This window comes from Pristiophorus japonicus, chromosome 18, assembly GCF_044704955.1.
Source record: "Pristiophorus japonicus isolate sPriJap1 chromosome 18, sPriJap1.hap1, whole genome shotgun sequence".
Classification (NCBI taxonomy): Eukaryota; Metazoa; Chordata; class Chondrichthyes; family Pristiophoridae; genus Pristiophorus; species Pristiophorus japonicus.
This window is the reverse complement of record NC_091994.1, coordinates 72,566,224-72,587,857: the sequence shown is the minus strand read 5'-3', so window position 1 is coordinate 72,587,857 and position 21,634 is coordinate 72,566,224. Positions and strand designations below refer to the sequence as shown.

Below are 21,634 nucleotides of genomic sequence, written 5' to 3'. Positions count from 1 at the left end.
TATGCAAGGATTGTTTGGAATAAACCATTTGAACTAGAGGCTAAGAAACTATTGACAGTATCATTGCAAAAACATAGATGGAAGTAGATGAGCAAGAGATGATATAAAATGTTTTGCAACAGTGGACCTGTTGCACTAAGAGGAGTGGTATTACTAATAAGGATGAACGGAGAAGTAATGAACATATAGTAAGGATAAACGCAAGTAATACTGTACTTATTATGTGTTAGCCGAGGCTCAGTAGTAGCACACTTGCCAGAGTCACAAGATTGTGGAATCAAGTTCCACTGCATATTGGTGGCCTGGCTGATATTTATCCCTCAACCAACATCACTAAAACAGATTATGTGATCATTATTACACTGCTTTTTGTAGGACCTTGTTGTGCGCAAATTGATGGATGTTTCCTACATTACAACAAGGATTGCACTTCAAAAGTACTTAATCGGCTGTAAAGCGCTTTGGGATGTCTGCAGGTTGTGAAAGGTGCTATGTAAATGCAAGTCTATCTTTTTTGAAACCAAATACAAAGGACCTGGGATGATCAAGAGAATTTTTAATTTAATCAAAAGATAGACAGTATTGACAGATTGGGATCGCCAAAAGGGAGAGCGTGAAAGTACAAACAATTTTGTAGAAGCAATCAGTGAATGTTCAACATATCATTTGAATCATGGTAATTGAGATAAAAGGAAAATTGTAAATCTCAAATCTGGAATGAAGATATGTAGCACTGGAAATACTACATGTTATAAATGTCCTCTTGAGTCTTAAATTCTATCCTCTTGAGTCTTAAATGTTATAAAAAGGCTCAAGAGGATAGAATAATGTTCAATGTGTTTAGGTTTGCAGATGACACCAATATGGATGAAGAAGCTAATAAAGTCAATGTGCAATAACCCAAAGGGACTTGAGTAAGCTAAATCAATGGACAGCAAACTGGCAGATGTAATTCAACACAGATAAGCGTAAACATTATTAGATTCAGTGAGCAGCCATGAGAATGTGGAGTGCACATTAAATTAGGATATGTTTAAGGTAACAGAGGAGGAAAGACATTAGGAAAAAACTTGAGATTTTTACAAGTTCAGAGAATTTGAATCCAGGAAAGTTGTTCAAGAGCAAGGATTAAGGGATATTGTTTTAAATTAACGGTTTCAAAAGGAAATAAATAAATGTAGGCAATTTTTTTAAATAACTAAAGCAATAATCTAATTATGGAATCATGGCAGATTTCCAGCTAGTAAAGCTGATACAGGGCTCTTAGCTCTATAATCACAGCAAGGTACCCGATGAGAAATTAAGAATAGATTCAATGAGCAAATGGTTTTCACCTGCTCAAAATATTACAGTGCAAGTTACTTTGCATAGCAGGTCATTCATAAACAGAAAGAGAAAGCGAGATTCAGATTTCAGGTGGGGCCTTTCATCCCTACTTGTCACTTCATGAGTGAACAAAAAGGTGGCAATATTTTGGAGAAGTAGGCATTTCTTCCAAAAGACGGAACCTTTGTTAATGCAGCACTCCGTCAGTATTGCACTGAAGCATTGGCCTAGATTAAGCGTTCAAGTCCTGGGTTTCATGGTGTTGGTGGAAAGGTAAAGCTGATCATCATTGGCATACATAAAAAAAAAATGAATGATATATGGAAGTTGATACAATGCTTATGAATAATGTTGCCAACAGGCCACATACAGGTGAGAAAATGGGCAATGGGGCAAGGGTGGAACCTTGAATATTCAGAGATAATTAACTTCTTTAAATAACTAGATGACTTTGCTCAAGAGTATAATTAAAGCTTACAAGACTATCACCATAGTTTCCGTGCTTCCGAAATCAAGATAAATTAACATGTGAAGTGCAACTGCTCAGCACTACATAACAAACTGCAACAATAAACTGATCTCGTGGTTCAGTTAGTTAGTTTCGATGGTCAGGGAGAAATTTCAAAGCTTTATCTATGTGGAATTTTACTCATGGTTATTCACCTCCTGCAGGAGACTAAACAAACTGGGAATTCAAGCAGTTCAGATTGCAGTCTGTAGGCTTTTTCTTGTGCCATGTATGCCAATTCAAAAGGATACTTCATATAGCTAGAACAAATGCTACATCCAACTTTTGGTTAACTAATATAACTTAATTTAACAATTTTGCAATCCATCACAAAATATACAATAAATCTCAGGTTGCGGTTGAGTTTCAACATTTTTCCTCCTTCAAGTGAATAGCCTTGAACTTGTCAAAACACTAATTATCAGTGGGTCCTTTTTAGAAGCATGATCTTTATTTAAAATAAAATATTGAATACTACTTTTACTTGGTGACAAATTACCACTTTTACTGCCAGGTCCCTCACAAACTGGTATGCTAATTATCAATAAATATTTATCGGTGTTAATTTGTACTTTTTCTGCTGCATGAAGGTTGTGACAAGAAGGTTTACAGGACAAAGTTTAAATTAACACGGGTTCACAAAACTAAGAGCACTCTCGCCCTTAAACAGGCCACCCATACTGCACTGAAACCAGTCTGCCAGGCTCCTTACAGCAATACAGTGCGACAGCATGTTTGTGCTCTGCAGGTCTGAATTAGTGTGGAGTGTTTTATCCATTTTCGGCTTTCCACTGAAAATGGTACAATGCTCTGGATAGTCATTAAGGACACGTGTGACTTTCCTTCAATATACGAGGGTGCATCTCCAACTCAATATAAAGACTCAACTTTTCACAACCTCAGGATGTTGCAAAGTGTTTTTTAGGCAATGAAGTGCTTTTGAAGTATAGTCACTGTTGTAATGTAGTTTAATCCTTAAACACTTCAAATTAAATTAAAAAGCTCAGCTGAAGTACTTTTCAATTGAGAGGGGCTGGAATATATTTTAATTTTTCATGTAGGGTGTCTGATTTAAAAAAATATAATTTTTTTTTTAAAACTTGGTTCTATAGTTTTACATTTCACATACAGGTACTAAACATCTTGAAACCTGCGCTTTTTCAAGCAGAATAGCGTCATCTTCCGAGTCCTTCAATCCCAATGCCCAATTCTTAATTTTGGTCCCTCAAATATCCCTTAAATTTGAATGGCTAAATGTTATTTTTGTTTCTAGTGCATACAAACTGCAAGAACAAATGTTAATGCCAGGGAGCCACATCACCATACTGCCCAAATAGAAAAGATCACAGAAAAATAAATGAATTGCTATTCACAGCCAAAAATACAGTTAAAGAAAAGAGTTGCATTTATATAGCACCTTTCACAACCTCAAGCTGTCCCAAAGCACTTTGCAGCAAATGAAGTACATTTTGAAGTGAAGTCACTATTGTAATGTAGGAAACGCGGCAGCCAATTTGTGCACAGCAAGCTCCCACACCAATATGATAATGACCAGATAATCTATTTTTAGTGATATTCCTTGAGGGATAAATATTGGCCAGGACACCAGGGATAACTCCACTGCTCTTCTTCAAAATAGCATCATAGGATCTTTAATGTCTACCTGAGAGAGCAGACACAGCTTTGGTTTAATATCTCATCCGAAAGACTCCCGACAGTGCTGCACTCCCTCAGTACTGCACTAGATTTTTATGCTCAAGTCTCTGGAGTGGGACTTGAACCCACAACCCAAAGGCGAGAGTGCTACCAACTGAGCCACGGTTGGCACTTGACAAGTATTGGCAAATATTGACAGGTGAAATATCCTTCAACAGTGAAGTTTTACTATGCTTCTGGACGGTGCTATACCATTATTTGGCTACCTTGCTGCTGACAACAATTACAATAATGCCTACTTCAGTACAAGTTTGGATTTCTATAACTCTAGTTGTTATTTAATAGCTGCGGTTTCAAATCCTTTGTTCCTTCTTTATCCTATGAGAAAGGCAATTCACAAAAGATACCCAGCTAGAAATGAGATTGAATGGGACTGATGTAATCCCAAACAGGTTTAAATTAATTTATCAGGAGGTCCGAAACCAGAAAGGTTGGAGCAGCATTCCATTAAACTGACACAAATGAGCTCATGCCATATGACTTTCTATCAACAACCCACTAAAGAATAGACAAACTCTATTGTGCTAGACTTAGTTAAGTGGCAATGCCTTAACAGCACAAATCCATGACCTCTTGGTGAAAAAGCAGCAGTCAAGGTTAATCAGGAGCCCTATTGCCAATGGCATTCTATAACTGGTCACAAGCAGGAGAGAGAAAGGCACAAGTTGATGCATCTTCAGTCTCTCCTCACAGAAATTGTGTACAGTGTCTTGGGGCCAAATACACATCCCAGCACTCCATGGTGCAACACTCCAATAAACTAACCCACTCGTGCAGCTATTTGTTTTACTGTTCAAATACAGTCAATGAAGAGCATTCTCAACTATTTACCTGAAATAAGTTCCATCAAGTGCTGGGTCATCTGGGCTACGTCCAAGGTAGTGATCAATCAGCTTATCTTTAGTGGGCTACAAGGAAAAAAAATGAACATTGTTTAAAATGAACTTTTTTGTGCTGTATTAACAGTACTTTCTGCCATTTTAAACAATTATTTCATCTTTAGCGCTACAAGTAACTCGGGCACACACAGCACCTTTTGTTCAATTCAACTGTAGCTTACAAATAAAATAATCGAATCACAGAAAATTACGACACAGGAGACCGTTCGGCCCATCGTGTCTGTGCCGGTTGTGCATGCAAAATGGTCTGCATATCATAATCAACATAGTTTTAAAATAAGTCTGATTATCCTTCAACTAACAAATTGAAATATTTCCTTTAATGATAACCTTTCAAAATCCCCAACCAGGACACTAATACTTTAAAGGCCACGATTCCATCTTAGTTCCTGCAACGTGGGTGGGAGGTCCTCAAGTCTCAAGTTGGGCAGCCCAGAATCTGGTCATGTGGGGAAGGAGAAAATTTCTTGAAAACAAAATTACCCAGGAGTAGGCCATTTAGCTCCTCAAGCCTGTTCTGCCATTCAACGACATCATGGCTGATGTGATCTAACTCCATATACCCAGCTTTGCCCCATATCCCTTCATAACTTTGGTTAACAAAAAAATCAATCTCAGATTTAAAATTAATAATTGACCTAGCATCAATTGATGTTGGTCGAAGAGTTCCAAACTTCTACCACCCTTTGCGTGTAGAAGTGTTTCCTAACTTCACTCCTGAAAGGTCCAGCTCTATTTTTTAGGCTATGTTCCAGAGTCCTAGACTCCCCAACCAGCAGAAAGAGTTTTGCTCTATTTACCTTATCAGTTCCCCTTAATACCTTGAAAACTTCTATCAAATCACCGTAATCTTCCAAATTCAAGGGAATACAACCCTATTTTGTGTAATATGTAGACATACAAATTATGTTCCACTATATTTTACAAAATATAGACTTCCCAAAGTTAATGCCAGGGAAACTCTGAAGAAATCCTCCTCTCCACCACGACTTGAGCAAGGATACCTGACCTAGAGGCCAGCTCAGGTCAAATGGAGTGAACCAGTGGATGTGGATTTTCAGAAGGCATTCGATAAGGTGCCACATAGAGGTTATTAAACAAAATGAGGGCTCATGGGATTGGGCGTAATATACTGGATTGAAGATTGGTTAACGGACAGAAAACAGAGTAGGAGTAAATGGGTCATTTTCAGGTTGGCAGACTATAACTAGTGGGGTACCGCAACGATCAGTGCTTGGACCTCAGCTATTCACAATCTATATCAATGGTCTCTCGCAGATCGGGGCCATAAAAGGAGCAGCGAGCGGCGGCCATGGGCAGCCCCGACCTGCGAGAAACCATCAGCGGCAGGTCGGGGCCATAAAAGGAGTGACGAGCAGCAGCCACGGGCAGTGTGGCAGCAGACCACTGCAAGATACAGCGCGAGCTGGTGCAGGAGGGCGACGGCAGCGAAGAGAGAAGTCATCAAGGTCCAGGTCGGTGATTGGAGCGTGGGCAGGTACAGCAGGAGCGGCGAGGTTGGGGCGAAGGAGTGGAGAGAGATTGTAGAGGGACGTGATCGGGGCCCAGGAGAGGCGTGCTTTCAGGGCCAGAGGAGGCGAGGGCCCAGGGGCAGCACGGGCCAATCCACACTGCAATGTGTGCGTGCACTAGGTCTGTGCAGCAGAGCTGGTCTCCAGTCATAAGAACATAAGAACATAAGAATTAGGAACAGGAGTAGGCCATCTAGCCCCTTGAGCCTGCTCCGCCATTCAATAAGATCATGGCTGATCTGGTCGTGGATTAAGCTCCACTTACCCGCCCTCTCCCCATAACCCTTAATTCCCTTATTGGTTAAAAATCTATCGATCTGTGACTTGAAAACATTCAATGAGCTAGCCTCAACTGCTTCCTTGGGCAGAGAATTCCACAGATTCACAACCCTCTGGGAGAAGAAATTCTTTCTCAACTCGGTTTTAAATTGGCTCCTCCGTATTTTGAGGCTGTGCCCCCTAGGTCTCGTCTCCCCTACCAATGGAAACAATCTCTCTGCCTCTATCTTGTCTATCCCTTTCATGATTTTAAATGTTTCTATAAGATCACCCCTCATCCTTCTGAACTCCAACGAGTAAAGACCCAGTCTACTCAATCGATCATCAAAAGGTAACCCCCTCATTTCTGGAATCAGCCTAGTGAATCGTCTCTGTACCCCTTCCAAAGCTAGTATATCCTTCCTTAAGTAAGGTGACCAAAACTGCACGCAGTACTCCAGGTGCGGCCTTACCAATACCTTATACAGTTGCAGCAACACCTCCCTGCTTTTGTACTCCATCCCTCTCGCAATGAAGGCCAACATTCCATTTGCCTTCCTGATTACCTGCTGCACCTGCAAACTAACCTTTTGGGATTAATGCACAAGGACCCCCAGGTCCCTCTGCACCATAGCATGTTGTAATTTCTCCCCATTCAAATAATATTCCCTTTTACTGTTTTTTTTCCCCCAAGGTGGATGACCTCACACTTTCCGACCTTGTATTCCATCTGCCAAACCTTAGCCCATTCGCTTAACCTATCCAAATCTCCTTGCAGCCTCTCTGTGTCCTCTACACAACCCGCTTTCCCACTAATCTTAGTGTCATCTGCAAATTTTGTTGCACTACACTCTGTCCCCTCTTCTAGGTCATCTATGTATATTGTAAACAGTTGTGGTCCCAGCACTGATCCCTGTGTCACACCACTAACCACTGATTTCCAACCGGAAAAGGACCCATTTATCCCGACTCTTTGCTTTCTGTTCGCCAGCCAATTCTCTATCCATGCTAATACATTTCCTCTGACTCCGCGTACCTTTATCTTCTGCAGTAACCTTTTGTGTGGCACCTTATCGAATGCCTTTTGGAAATCTAAATACACCACATCCATCGGCACACCTCTATCCACCATGCTCGTTATATCCTCAAAGAATTCCAGTAAGTTAGTTAAACATGATTTCCCTTTCATGAATCCATGCTGCGTCTGCTTGATTGCACTATTCCTATCTAGATGTCCCGCTATTTCTTCCTTAATGATAGTTTCAAGCATTTTCCCCACTACAGATGTTAAACTAACCGGCCTATAGTTACCTGCCTTTTGCCTGCCCCCTTTTTTAAACAGAGGCGTTACATTAGCTGCTTTCTAATCCGCTGGTACCTCCCCAGAGTCCAAAGAATTTTGGTAGATTATAACGAATGCATCTGCTATAACTTCCACCATCTCTTTTAATACCCTGGGATGCATTTCATCAGGACCAGGGGACTTGTCTACCTTCAGTCCCATTAGTCTGTCCAGCACTACCCCCCTAGTGATAGTGATTGTCTCAAGGTCCTCCCTTCCCACATTCCTGTGGCCTGCAAATTTTGGCATGGTTTTTGTATCTTCCACTGTGAAGACCGAAGCAAAATAATTGTTTAAGGTCTCAGCCATTTCCACATTTTCCATTATTAAATCCCCCTTTTCATCTTCTAAGGGACCAACATTTACTTTAATCACTCTTTTCCGTTTTATATATCTGTAAAAGCTTTTACTATCTGTTTTTATGTTTTGTGCAAGTTTACCTTCGTAATCTATCTTCCCTTTCTTTATTGCTTTTTTAGTCATTCTTTGCTGTTGCTTAAAATTTTCCCAATCCTCTAGTTTCCCACTAACCTTGGCCACCTTATACGCATTGGTCTTTGATTTGATACTTTCCTTTATTTCCTTGGTTATCCACAGCTGGTTATCCCTTCTCTTGCCGCCCTTTTTCACTGGAATATATTTTTGTTGCGCACTATGAAAGAGCTCCTTAAAAGTCCTCCACTGTTCCTCAATTAGTCCTTGTTTCCAGTCTACTTTAGCCAACTCTGCCCTCATCCCACTGTAGTCCCCTTTGTTTAAGCATAGTACGCTCGTTTCTGACACAACTTCCTCATCCTCAATCTGTATTACAAATTCAACCATATTGTGATCACTCATTCCGAGAGGATCTTTTACGAGGAGATCGTTTATTTTTCCTGTCTCATTACACAGGACCAGATCTAAGATGGCTTGCTCCCTTGTAGGTTCTGTTACATACTGTTCTAAGAAACAATCCCGTATGCATTCTATCAATTCCTCCTCCAGGCTACCCCGTGCGATTTGATTTGACCAATCGATATGTAGGTTAAAATCCCCCATGACTACTGCCGTTCCTTTTTCACATGCCTCCATTATTCCCTTGATTATTGCCCGCCCCACCGTGAAGTTATTATTTGGGGGCCTATAAACTACGCCCATCAGTGACTTTTTCCCCTTACTATCTGTAATCTCCACCCAACATTTTGTTCATTGGAGCCAATATCATCCCTCACAATTGCCATGATATCATCTTTTATTAACAGAGCTACCCCACCTCCTTTCCCTTCTTGCCTATCTTTCTGAATCGTCAGATACCCCTGTATGTTTAATTCCCAGTCTTGGCCACCTTGCAACCATGTTTCTGTAATGACCACCAAATCATACCCATTTGTAATGATTTGTGCCGTCAACTCATTTACTTTATTTCGAATGCTGCGTGCATTTAGGTAGTGTTTTCATACTAGTTTGATTTCTCTGCCCTCCACTTTTACTCATCTCTTTTCTTGTCTTTTGTTTTTGTCTCCTTTTTGTTTCCTTCTGTCTCCCTGTATTGGTTCCCATCCCCCTGCCATATTAGTTTAACTCCTCACCAACAGCACTAGCAAACACTCTCCCTCGGACATTGGTTCCGGTCCTGCCCAAGTGCAGACCGTCAAGTTTGTACTGGTCCCACTTCCCCCAGAACCTGTTCCAATGCCCCACGAATTTGAATCCCTCCCTGCTGCACCACTGCTCAAGCCACGTATTCATCTGTGCTATCCTGCGATTCCTACTCTGACTAGCACGTGGCACTGGTAGCAATCCCGAGATTACTACTTTTGAGGTCCTACTTTTTAAATTTAGCTCCTAGCTCCTTAAATTCGTCTCGTAGGACCTCATCCCTTTTTTTACCTATGTCGTTGGTACCAATGTGCACCACGACAACTGGCTGTTCTCCCTCCCTTTTTAGAATGTCCTGCACTCGCCCGGAGACATCCTTGACCCTTGCACCAGGGAGGAAACATACCATCCTGGAGTCTCGATTGCGGCCGCAGAATCGCCTATCTATTCCCCTTATGATTGAATCCCCTGTCACTATCGCTCTCCCACTCTTTTTCATGCCTTGCTGTACAACAGAGCCAGCCACGGTGCCATGAACTTGGCTGCTGCTGGTCTCCCCTGATGAGTCATCTCTCTCAACAGCACTCAAAGCAGTGTATCTGTTTTGCAGGGGGATGACCAGATGGGACCCCTGCACTACCTTCTTTGTACTACTCTTCCTGCTGGTCTTCCATTCCCTAGCTGGCTGTGGATCCTTCTCATGCGGTAAGACCAACTCACTACATGTGCCACTTATGTCATTCTCAGCATCGTGGATGCTCCAGAGTAAATCCACCCTCAGCTCCAATTCCGCAACGCGGTCCGTCAGGACATGAAGGCGGATACACTTCTCACACACGTAGTCGTCAGGGACACCGGAAGTGTCTCGGAGTTCCCACATGGTACAGGAGGAGCATATCACGTGACCGAGTTCTCCTGCCATGCCTTAACCCTTAGATACCCTTAAATTGGTAACAACAATGTTACAGTTTACTTACTGATATAAAAAAGAAAAAGAAAAGCTACTCACCAATCACCAGCCAATCACTTACCCCCTTGGCTGTGACGTCACCTTTTGATTCCTTTCTACTTCTTTTTTGCTTTCTCTCCCGCTGTAGTTGCACCGGTACGCCTTTATAGGCCGCTCCGACGCTGCTCCCGCCTCTCACCAACTGCCGCTGGTTCTCGAGCTCCCGCTGGGCCTTTATAGGCTGCTCCGACGCTGCTCCCGCCTCTCACCAACAGTCGTCTTGGTTAATCCTTGCCACTGGACCAAGACCTAGCTCTGTCAACCCGGTGTGGTGTCTGGTGTGCAACGGCCATCCCACGTTAAAAAAATCCATGCACAGGCATCTTTCACCCTTCAGGATGTAGTTCAAGACCTGGAATATTAGGTCCTTGTTTGCTGATGATACAAAGCTAGGTGGGAATGCAAGTTGTAAGGAGGATGCAAAGAGTCTTCAAGGGGATATAGATAGGCTAAGTGAGTGGGCACATGGAATATAATGTGGAGAAATGTTAGGTTATCCACTTTGGTAGAAAAAATAGAAAAACAGAGTACTTGTTAAATGGCAAGAGGTTGGGAAATGTTGGTGCGTAGAGGGACCTGGGTGGCCTGGTACACAAATCACTGAAAGTTAACATGCAGGTACAGCAAGTAATTAAGAAAGCAAATAGTATGTTAGTCTTTATTACAAGAGGATTTGAGTATATGAGTAAAGATGTCTTACTGCAATTATATAGGGCCCTGGTGAGACCACACCCGGAGTATTGTGTACAGTTTTGGTTCCCTTACCCAAGGAAGGATACACTTGCCATAGAGGGAGTGCAATGAAGAATCACCAGACTGATTCCTGGGATTGCTGGGGGGGGGGGGGGGGGGGCGGGGGGGGGAATTGTCCCATGAGGGGAGATTGAGTAGACTAGGCCTATATTCTCTAGAATTTAGAAGAATGAGAGATGATCTCATTGAAACATACAAAATTCTTAAGAGCTTAGATGCAGGGAGGATGTTTCCCCTGGCTGGGGTGTCTCAGTCTCAGAATAAGGGGTCGGCCATTTAGGACCGAGACGAGGAGAAATATTTTCACTCAGAGGGTGGTGAATCTTTGGAATTCTCTATCCCAGAGGGCTACGGATGCTTATTGAGTACATTCAACACAGAGATCAATACATTTTTGAACATTAAGGGAATCAAGGGATATGGGAATAGTGCAAGAAAGTGGAGTTGAAGTAGAAGATCAGCAATGATCTTATTGAATGGCGCAGCAGGCTTGAGGGGCCAAATGACCTGCACCTGCTGCTAATTCTTATGTTCTTATAAATTGGGTGGGCTAAATAATATAAATTATACCGTTTTTTCTTTTAAAAAGGCAATTTGATTGGGTAGCAATTAGAAAGTCTGTTCTAAAAGCAGACCAATAGGCAATGACCCCAATTTTCCTTGAACAAAGAAAAGAAAATTATTTAAAAATACATGGACCAACCATATCACAGATGTCATCAGTTCTAAATTCTGGTTGGCCAATATAAGAAACTGCAGTCACTATGCCTATTTAATAATATTCAGTGTACTCTGATGCCACCTGCTGGCAATGGATTGTCTCGGGCAGATGACAGGGACCACTTGAATAATGAAATTGCCATTATATCAGAAAATAAATCTTTCATAAACAGTGAAGTAATTGATCTCCAAAGCACCATGGATTTGAAAATGCATTTTCTTTAATGAAGTGTTAGTGTTCAATTATTTTTAATATAATATTCTGCAAGTCTGCAAATGCTGAAAATCTGAAATAAAATCAAAGTGCTAGAAATGCAGTTACCTCAGCAATTGAAAAGAAATTAATGTTTCAGGTGTGGATCCTTCATCAGAACTAGAAATTGGATGAACAACAAATCCCTTCATATGACAACAAAATGAAGGGGGGGTAGATAAAGCCTTCAAGGCTGCAGTTGATGAGTTAAATGGCCTGCAAAAAGGCTTCTTTGAATACACAAAAGGATATGACAACCTCCTTTAAGAATTATCATCATCATCATCATAAGGGGATAAAAAACACGGTCACTGGAGTGGAGACAGACTGATGATCACGAATGGAGATACTGAAGATAGTGAACTGATCCAGATTAAGAGGGCTTATCAGTATTAGGAGATTCTGAGGAATCAGGAGTTCTTCTGTCTTACGGTATGGATTGTAATATTGACCGATTATGTATAACTCGCTTATATACTCGCTAACATTGGGTTAAGAAGGAAGCAGCAATGCCCAATGGTTAATGAACCATTCGTTGCATTAATGTCATGGAAGCGTACATATTCAGTACAGAGCAAGGACACAAATGTTTGGGAACATAGACTGTAACAGCTTCTGAATCTCATGAGAAACTAGGACATTATGACTGAAGTTCTCTTGGGAACAGGATAAGAAAGCAGGTGTTTTGGGAACAAGAAAGCAAATCCTGAGAAGCAAGGTTACTTCACACATCATGAGAAACTGAGGCAAAGTGACACCATTGAATAACACATTCCAGAAGGGTGACATGTGATGAGAGATGGACAGGTGGGAAGAACCACTCGGAGCTAGTCTGATAAGAGTCAACAAATCAATGTAACTTCGCTGATAGCAGTAGATCAATCGATGGTTTTGTAGGAGGGTCGCACACCTCAGAATATTTATAACTGTCATTACAAACTGTTGTTCTGTAAAGTGTTCATCAGAACATTTCCCCTGCATGCTTGAATAAAAACCGGTTTAAACGAAGTTTTGATCTGAGTGATTCTGTGGTCGTTATAGAGGGCGGGTGTTGACTCCTTATATCAGGGAGTCCACCTCGAGGAAGAGAAGTCTTCCTTCCACCCCAACAATCATCAAAAGCAGTCCCTTGAAATCAAGGAAGACTTGCTTCCACTCAAAGTGAGTTCTCAGGTCTCTGTACAGTCCAATACGGGAATTACAATCTCTGTCACCGGTGGGACAGACAGCGGTCGAAGGAAGGGGTGGGTGGGGAGCCTGGTTTGCCGTATGCTCCTTCTGCTGTCTGTGCTTGATTTCTGCATGCTCTCAGTGACGAGACTAGAGGTGCTCAGCACGCTCCCAGATGCTCTTCCTCCATTTTGGGCAGTCTTGGGCCAGGGATTCCCAGGTGCCGGTGGGGATGTTGCACTTTGCCAAGGAGGCTTTGAGGCTGTCCTTGAAATGTTTCAACTGCCCACCTGGGGTTTGCTTGCCGTGTAGAGCGCTTGCTTAGGGAGTCTCGTGTCGGGTATGCGCACGATGTGGCCCGCCCAATGGAGCTGGTCAAGCGTGGTCAGTGCTTTGATGCTGGGGATGTTAGCCAGAACGAGAACACAGACGTTGGTACATCTATCCTCCAAGTGGATTTGCAGGATCTTGCAGGAGGTCCAGCGCTTTGAGATGTTTGCTGTCTATGGTCCACGTCTCAGCTATATTAGGGCAGGCAAGCAGGCCGTTAGGTCATTAACTGTGCCGGTAGCAGGTTTTTAATAAGGAGGCGTTAGTTTGCAACACCTAAAGCTCTGATTGAGCCCCCTTGATTACATGACCAGATTGCTAATTAGTCCCCTTGGAGGATAAGACACCCCAGCAGTTTCTCTGAATGTGTAATTAGAACCGGTCTGCTGACGTAATCAGTGACTTTGCAAAGTGTAATTCGAGCCATTCTGACTGCTGACTCCAGACAGAACAGAGTTCACTCTCACGGATTAAGACCTTCTACTACCCCCAAACAAGTTTCAGCCCACTGCCCAAGTTCCTGAACTACTCAACCCCAGCCCAAGTTCCTGACCTACTCCCCTCCCCCACCCAAACTTCCTGACCCACTTTCTCCCCTGCACACCCCCCCCCCCCCCCCCCATAGATGGGGCATTGTGTGGGGCTCACGGATTGTTAACAGGTTAATTTGGTATAAAGTAATTTGGTATATAGTAACAGTGTCGTGACTTCTGAATTTTGTCCATCTTACCATCTCAATCACGTTTTCACTACCAACCCCCCTCCCTTTAAACCAGGATCACATTCTTCCACCATTCACACTGTGCTCTCCGTACTCTTTACCTCCTCCCACCGAGTTCCTGACCTCTCTCTTCCCCCCCTCGAATTCCCTCTCCCCCTTCCATTCTCTCTCTCCCACCCCCCAATCCCTCTCCCCCGCCCCTTTCAATCCAAACTTGGAAAGAGCCTTCTCCCACAGACCCAGGGACAGGTCTTCTCCCACGGAGCTGAGGAAAGCGCGGCCTGCGCTGAACAGCAGCTGCAACTGTAGATTACTGCACATGCACGACAGGGCCTCGGTGGCAGCGCGCATGTGCAGAAGGGGATCAGGTGTGCATGCGCAAAAAGGGACATACAGATAATCACTCCATTTTTATAAAAGTAATTCTCCTCCTCTCAACAGTTTCACAGTAAGTTATATTCAGTGCCCTTGCAGTTTCATAACACGCTCATGATGGGGTCTCCTCTACATTGGGAGACCAAATTTAGAATGGGTGATCGCTTTGCTTAACACCACCATTCAGTCTGCAAGTGTGACCCTGAGCTTCCGGTTACTTGCCATTTTAATTCTCAGTACCACTCCCACTCCTGCTTCTGTCCTAGGTCTCCTACATTGTTCCAATGAAGTTGAACGCAAGCATGAGGAACAGCACCTCATCTTTCTACGAGGCAGTTTGAGTTGAACAACTTTAGATCTCAACACATTTTCTCTTGGACGGCAAGTTCTGGTAATGGAAGATGGCTGCACCAGAGCCACTGGGAGTGGTGGAGGTGTGGGCTGGTGCTTGGGTGGTGATCCCCTATTGGTGCACAGTCGGCCGGATGGTCAACACCCCTGAAGTCTACCCACCTTTCCCCACCACATTCCCGAGACAAAACCCTCTCCACTTTGACTGACAGATTTTTCATACTCTTTTCGCGCCCCCCTACAGCCTTTCTGCTGTAAGCATTTACATCTCCTTTGCATCCATCCTTTGTTTCTGTAATTGTCTCATTATCACCTCCTGTTGCCTTTCAACATCATACCTTTTGTCATGTAATCACCTCTGCCCCATCACAGACCTTTCCTTTTTGTTTTTTCCCTGTCCCCCACCCTTTTTTCTAGCTCTGTACTGGCAAACTGTTCATTAGAACTGGAAGATGTTGCAGATGAAAGATGAAATGTTTCATCATCATAGGTAGTCCCTCGGAATCGAGGAAGACTTGCTTCCACTCTAAAAATGAGTCCTTAGGTGGCTGAACAGTCCAATACGAGAACCACAGACCCTGTCACAGGTGGGACAGATAGTCATTAAAAGGAAAGGGTGGGTGGGACAGGTTTGCCACAGGCTCTTTTCGCTGCCTGCGCTTGATTTCTGCATGCTCTCGGCAATGAGACTCAAGGTGCTCAGCGCCCTCCCGGATGCACTTCCTCCACTTAGGGCAGTATTTGGCCAGAGTCTCCCAGGTATCAGTGGGGATGTTGCACTTTTTTTAGGGAGACTTTGAGGGTGTCCCTGTAATGTTTCCTCTGCCCACTTTTGGCTTGTTTGCCTTGAAGGAGTTCAGAGTCTCATGTCTAGCATGCGAACGATGTGGTCTACCGAGCAGAGCTGATCAAGTGTGGTCAGTGCTTCAGTACTGGGGATGTTGGCCTGGTCGAGGAGGCTAATGTTGGTGCGACTGTCCTCCCAAGGGATTTATAGGATCTTGCGGAGGCATCGTTGGTGGTATTTCTCCAGCGACTCGAGATGTCTACTGTACACGGTCCATGTCTCTGAGCCATACAGGAGGGCGGATATTACTACAGCCCTGTAGCTTGGTGGCAGTTTTGTGGGCCTGATCTTCAAACACCCTTTTCCTCAGGCAGCCGAAGGCTGCACTGGCGCACACTGGAGGGAACGTTTACGCTGTTTGTCGCTCCACAGATGTCGCCTGACCTGCTAAGTGTTTGCAGTATGTTGTCATTTTATTACATAGTATTGTTTAGAGCAGATGATCCATCTAGCCTAGCCTACCCTACCCTACTAAACCTTCCATCACTCTCCTTACTGTGATTCTGGAACCAATAGCTCTGTATCTCCCAACAAGAATTAATCCAATACTTTATTAAAACCTGGAACGGCTTTTTGTTTCACCACTCCTGATACTCTGTTCATCTAAAAAGTTGCCTAAATTTCCTATTTTTAATGACACCTTTAAATTATGTCTCAGTCTTTAAATCTGCCAGAACTTGCCTGGATTCAAATTATCCATACTGTTATAAACTTAAAAGTCCTCAAATCATGTCATTCCCCTCCTCCTATTTGCCAGGAAGTAAAATCCAATAAAAACAATCCTTCCTCATAACACAGCCCTCTTTAGTTCAGAAATCAACTTGTGGCACTCCTATGGACGTCCTCCAATAATTCTGTATCTTTCCTGTAATCTGGCAACCAGACCCCCAGGTCAAAAGGACCTGGCTTGAAATGACTGGCCTTCTCTTTAAAAAAAAAGATTCTATGCTTCTTCAACAAAGCGCAATACTCTGCAGTGGGACACAAGTGTGCTACACACAAGACTCGATAGATTACAAATATAATCTATTTCTACTCACAGTTGTACTTGTCTCATCGTAATCTACTGGATCTCCGAGGATATTTACAGCTATCAGGGCAACCTAAAATTAAACATATTCAAAATTAGAAATATATAAATTTCCCCTTTCGGTTTCACAGATGGGTTCCAGCTATTACAAGCATTAATTTAATTAACTGTAGCAAAGCAGGTATCTTTGACAATATTTTTTTAAGCCTACCAACACTCAACTCTCCAACAGAATATTTTACAAAGACTTGTACTGCTTGGAACTCAGATTGGTTGTTGGTTTTTAGATAGAAAAGATTTTTTTTAAATCATCATCGTCGTCATCATCATCATAGGCAGTTCCTCGAAATCGAGGAAGACTTGCTTCCATTCTAAAAATGAGTTCTCAGGTGACTGTACAGTCCAATACAGGAATTACAGTCTCTGTCACAGGTGGGACAGACAGCCGTTGAGGGAAGGGGTGGGTGGGACTGGTTTGCCGTACGCTCTTTCCGCTGCCTGCGCTTGATTTCTGCATGCTCTCGGCAATGAGATTCGAGGTGCTCAGCGCCCTCCCGGATGCACTTCCTCCACTTAGGGTGGTCTTTGGCCAGGGACTCCCAGGTATCTGTCGGGATGTTGCACTTTATCAAGGAGGCTTTGAGGGCGTCCTTGAAATGTTTCCTCTACCCACCTTGGGCGCGTCTGCTGTGTAGGAGTTCAGAGTAGAGCATTTGCTTTGGGAGTCTTGTGTCAGGCATGCGAACAATGTGGCCCGCCCAGAGGAGCTGGTCGAGTGTGGTCAGTGCTTCGATGCTGGGAATGTTGGCCTGGTCGAGGACGCCAACATTTATGCGTCTGTCCTCCCAAGGAATTTGCAGGATCTTGCGGAGACATCATTGGTGGTATTTCTCCAGCAATTTGAGGTGTCTACTGTATATAATCCATGTCTGAGCCATACAGGAGGGCGGGTATCACAACAGCCCTGTAGACCATGACCTTGGTGGCAGATTTGAGGGCCTGATCTTCAAACACTCTTTTCCTCAGGCAGCCGAAGGCTGTGCTGGTGCACAGGAGGTGGTGTTGAATCTCGTCGTCGATGTTTGCCCTTGTTGATAACAAGCTCCCAAGGTCTGGAAAGTGGTCCACGTTGTCCAGAGCCACGCCGTGGATCTTGATGACTGGGGGGGGCAGTGCTGTGTGGCAGGGACAGGCTGTGGAGGACCTTTGTCTCACAGATCTTTAGTGTAAGGCCCATGCTTTCGTACGCTTCAGTGAAGATGCTGACTATGACTTGGAGTTCAGACTCAATGTGCGCAGACACATGCGTGGTCCGTGTACTTCAGTTCGACCTCAGAGGTTGGAACGGTCTTGGATCTGGCCTGGAGGCAACGAAGGTTGAACAGGTTCCCACTGGTTCTGTAGTTTAGTTCCATCCAGCGGGGAACTTGTTGAGTGTGAGGTGGAGCATTGCAGTGAGGAAGATTGAGAAGAGGGATGACACAGCCCTGTTTGACCCCAGTCCCGACATGGATTGGGTCTGTAATGGATCCACTGGTCAGGATCACAGCTTGCATGACGTCGTGGAGCAGGCGGAGAATGGTGACGAACTGATTGGGGGCAACCGAAACGGAGGAGGACGCTCCATAGCCCCTCGCGGTTGAATGTCATTGGCCCTTGTAAGGTCAAAGGCGGCCATGTACAAGGATTGGTGCTATTCCCTGCAGCTGTTGCGTTGTAAAAATCATGTCCGTTGTACCCCGTAGAGGACGAAATCGCACTGCAACTCTGGGAGGAGCTCCTCGGCCACAGGGAGAAGACAGTTGAGGAGGATTTTAGCGACGTTGACCCCAAGACGCAGAATGCCCACAGCGCTTGGTCTGCCCTCCAGGCCTCCATAACGAATGCCTGCAAAGAAACGCTCAGTCACTTAACCAGGAAATACCAGGACTGGTTTGATGAGAATGACCAGGAGATCCAAGAGCTAATAAATCGCAAGCGCAGGGCATTTCCGAGCCTAAAACAACAATCCAACTCGGGAGCAGCAAAACAGTATTACAGATGGCTTAAGGGCGAGGTCCAACAAAAAACCCACGACCTAAAGAACAGATGGCGGGTGGAGAAAGCACAGGAGATTCAGCAGCCGGCCGACAGCCATGATGTGCGAGGATTCTTCACCACTGTTGAGGCCACCTACAGCCCAAACACTCAAGGCCCCACCCCACTGCTGGCCAAGAACAGGGAGACACTCATCATCAAGGACACGGAAGCAGTCAGGACCCGCTGGAAGGAGCACTCCGAAGATCTCCTTAACCGAGACTCTGCCTTTAACTCTAGTGTCCTCGACTCCATCCCACAGCATGCAACCCACCACCATCTCAGCAAAACCCCAGCCCTGCACGAGGTAGAAAAGGTCATCCATCAGCTTAAGAACAAGGCAACGGGAGCAGATGGAATCCCCGCTGAGGCACTAAAGTATGGCGGAGAGGCACTATTGGCACGAATGCATGACCTCATCGCTCTCAACTGGAAGGAGAGCATGCCGTGAGATCTCAGAGGTTCAGATATCGTGACCATCTTTAAAAAGGGGGGCAAGTCCTACGGCAACTACAGAGAAATCTCCCCGATATCAACCACTGGGAAAGTCGTCACTAGAATCCCCCTCAACCTGTAAACATTCACAGCACAGAAGGAGACGATCCCTGTCATGCCGACCATCATGTCGGTGTCAGTTCTTTGCTAGAGCAGCCCAATACTAGTCCCATTGCCCTGCTTTCCCCACAGCTCTGTATCTTCCTCTGCTTCAAATATTATGTCAATTTTCCTGTAATGGAAATAATTATCTCTGCCTCAACTACTCTGTGGCAAAATGTTCCATGCTTTAACAGCCTGTGTAAAGAAATTCCTCAAACCTCCCTCCTGGTTCACTTAGTAATCATTTTAAATTGATGAACCCGGTCACTGACTCCAAAACCAGAAGAAATGGTCATTCCCTATCAAAACGCTTCAGAATTTTAAAAACTTCCATCAAGTCTCCCGTCAGTCTTCTCTGTTGCAGTGGAAATAGTCCAGATCCAAGTCTCTCCTCATAACCATAATTTTCCATCCCTGGGGAATCTACAACGTACACTCTGTCCTTAATGTCCCAAGATAAACTTCTGCATAGGAAAGCCGACAAGCCTTTTTTATCTTGTGTATCCTGATCTAATAGAACTGAACACGGATGAAATCACTCCCGAGTATAACGCAAGCAGGACAAAATAAATAATGTTCACGATCCAAATGGACCAAACCAATTCCTGATGAATTTGGTCCCTTCCTGGACTGGAATCATTACAATCAATCGGCCTTGATACAGACTGGCACATCAGGTGAGAACAAGTAGTATCACTAAGCAGAGAGGATAGAACAGTGAACATGAACTGTTAAGACACCAACAAAAAGACAAGGAGGAAACAATGCAGCTTTGCATACTTGCACAACCGCTTCATCGTAGGTTTAGCTGCAGAAAGCCTTCAGCAAGTGGGCATTGTGATCCATTACTCTGTATTTTGAATGAGATATTTGTATACTAATGTACATGTTTTCTTGTTAAAAACCCATCATAAAATCTAAAAATAAGAGTTGAAGAAAAAGACCTGATTTAAGTTGAGCCCATTCCAAAAGCCCTCCACTTTGTAGATGGGACAGCAGAGTTAACAACTGACTAGGAATTACTGCCATCTGCTTGATACTAGGCTATGTACAATGGACCTTGAAGGAAGCTAACTCGTTGAAAATGAATGGAAGAGATGTTTAAGAAAATTGACCCAATGTGCAATTTCTTGTTAAGTTGATTTCAAGCCGACCTTCTCAACATATCATATTCACTACTCCCCGTCCCCCACCTCACTGGTATTCAGAAACACATCCAAGGCCAGATTTTTTTCTACACACCCCGCCCCCGCCCCCCACCCAGGGAGAAATTGAGGAGGAACAGTTTCATATGCTCCCTGATGTCTGCAGTCACACCTGGAATTTTCCACCAGAACTGATGGTGAACAAAGAATACGGCCATCCATATTTAAACAAGCATATGGGGCCCAAGTTTCCACACGTGCCTAGAACGGCGCAGTCCCGACCTGGACGCCCGTTTTTCGCGCCACAAAGTGCGCCTAAAAGAATCCTCGGTATTCTCCACCTACTTGCAGGTCCTCTGGCCCTCGGCGCAGCCAGCACGAGCTGTGGGGGGGCGGAGCCAGGTCCCTGCGCTGAAAACAGTGCCGGGACCTCTGCACATGCGCGCTACAGTGGGCACGCAAGTGCAGTAGCTCCAGGCGCCGAACTGTGTGGGAGGGGCCCGAAGCACGCAGCCCCTAGCCCTGGCTGAATGGCCTCACTGGGGCTGCGTGAATAAGGCTCCTCCCACGGCCAGCTCCTGCTCCCCCCCCCCCCCGCCTCCAGACCCGACACTCGCTCCCCGCCCCGCCCCCCCACCCCGCCTCCAGACCAGACCAGACACCCGCGCTGCTCCCCCCCCGACTGACCCGACCCACGCTCCTGTTCCCGTTCCCCGCCTCGACCGAGCTCCTGTTCCCGCTTTCCACCCCCCGACTGGACCCAACCCGACCCGCGCTCCCGCCCCTCGACCCGACCCCTCCCCCACTGGACCCGACCCGACTCCCGCTCCCGGACTGGATCTGACCTGATCTCTCTCTCTCCTCTCCCCCCCCCCCCCTCTCTCTCTCTCCTCTCTCTCTTTCCCCCCCTCCCTCCCTCTCTCTTCCCCCCCTCCCTCCCTCCCTCTCCCCCCCCCCCTCCCTCCCCCCCCCTCCCTCCCTCCTCCCTCTCCCCCCCTCCCTCCCTCCCTCTCCCCCCCCCTCCCTCCCTCCTCCCCCCACCCTCCCTCCCTCTCTCTCTCTCTCTCTCTCTTCCCCCCCCCCTCCTCTCTCTTCCCC

The 21,634-nt window shown here is 45.0% G+C and overlaps 1 protein-coding gene across 1 annotated transcript in view; it reads right to left on the bottom strand.

Annotated features, from left to right (window-relative positions):
* cep104 (centrosomal protein 104) overlaps positions 1-18,445 on the bottom strand; it is a 283,987-nt gene extending 265,542 nt beyond the window's left edge. The window contains exons 1-3 of the mRNA XM_070860716.1: positions 18,401-18,445; positions 16,729-16,791; positions 4,382-4,458 (exon numbers count right to left, since the gene is read on the bottom strand). Of these exons, the coding sequence (XP_070716817.1) occupies positions 4,382-4,458; positions 16,729-16,791; positions 18,401-18,445 (185 nt within the window). The remainder of the gene's footprint in view (positions 1-4,381; positions 4,459-16,728; positions 16,792-18,400) is intronic.
* Positions 18,446-21,634: the final 3,189 nt, after the last annotated feature.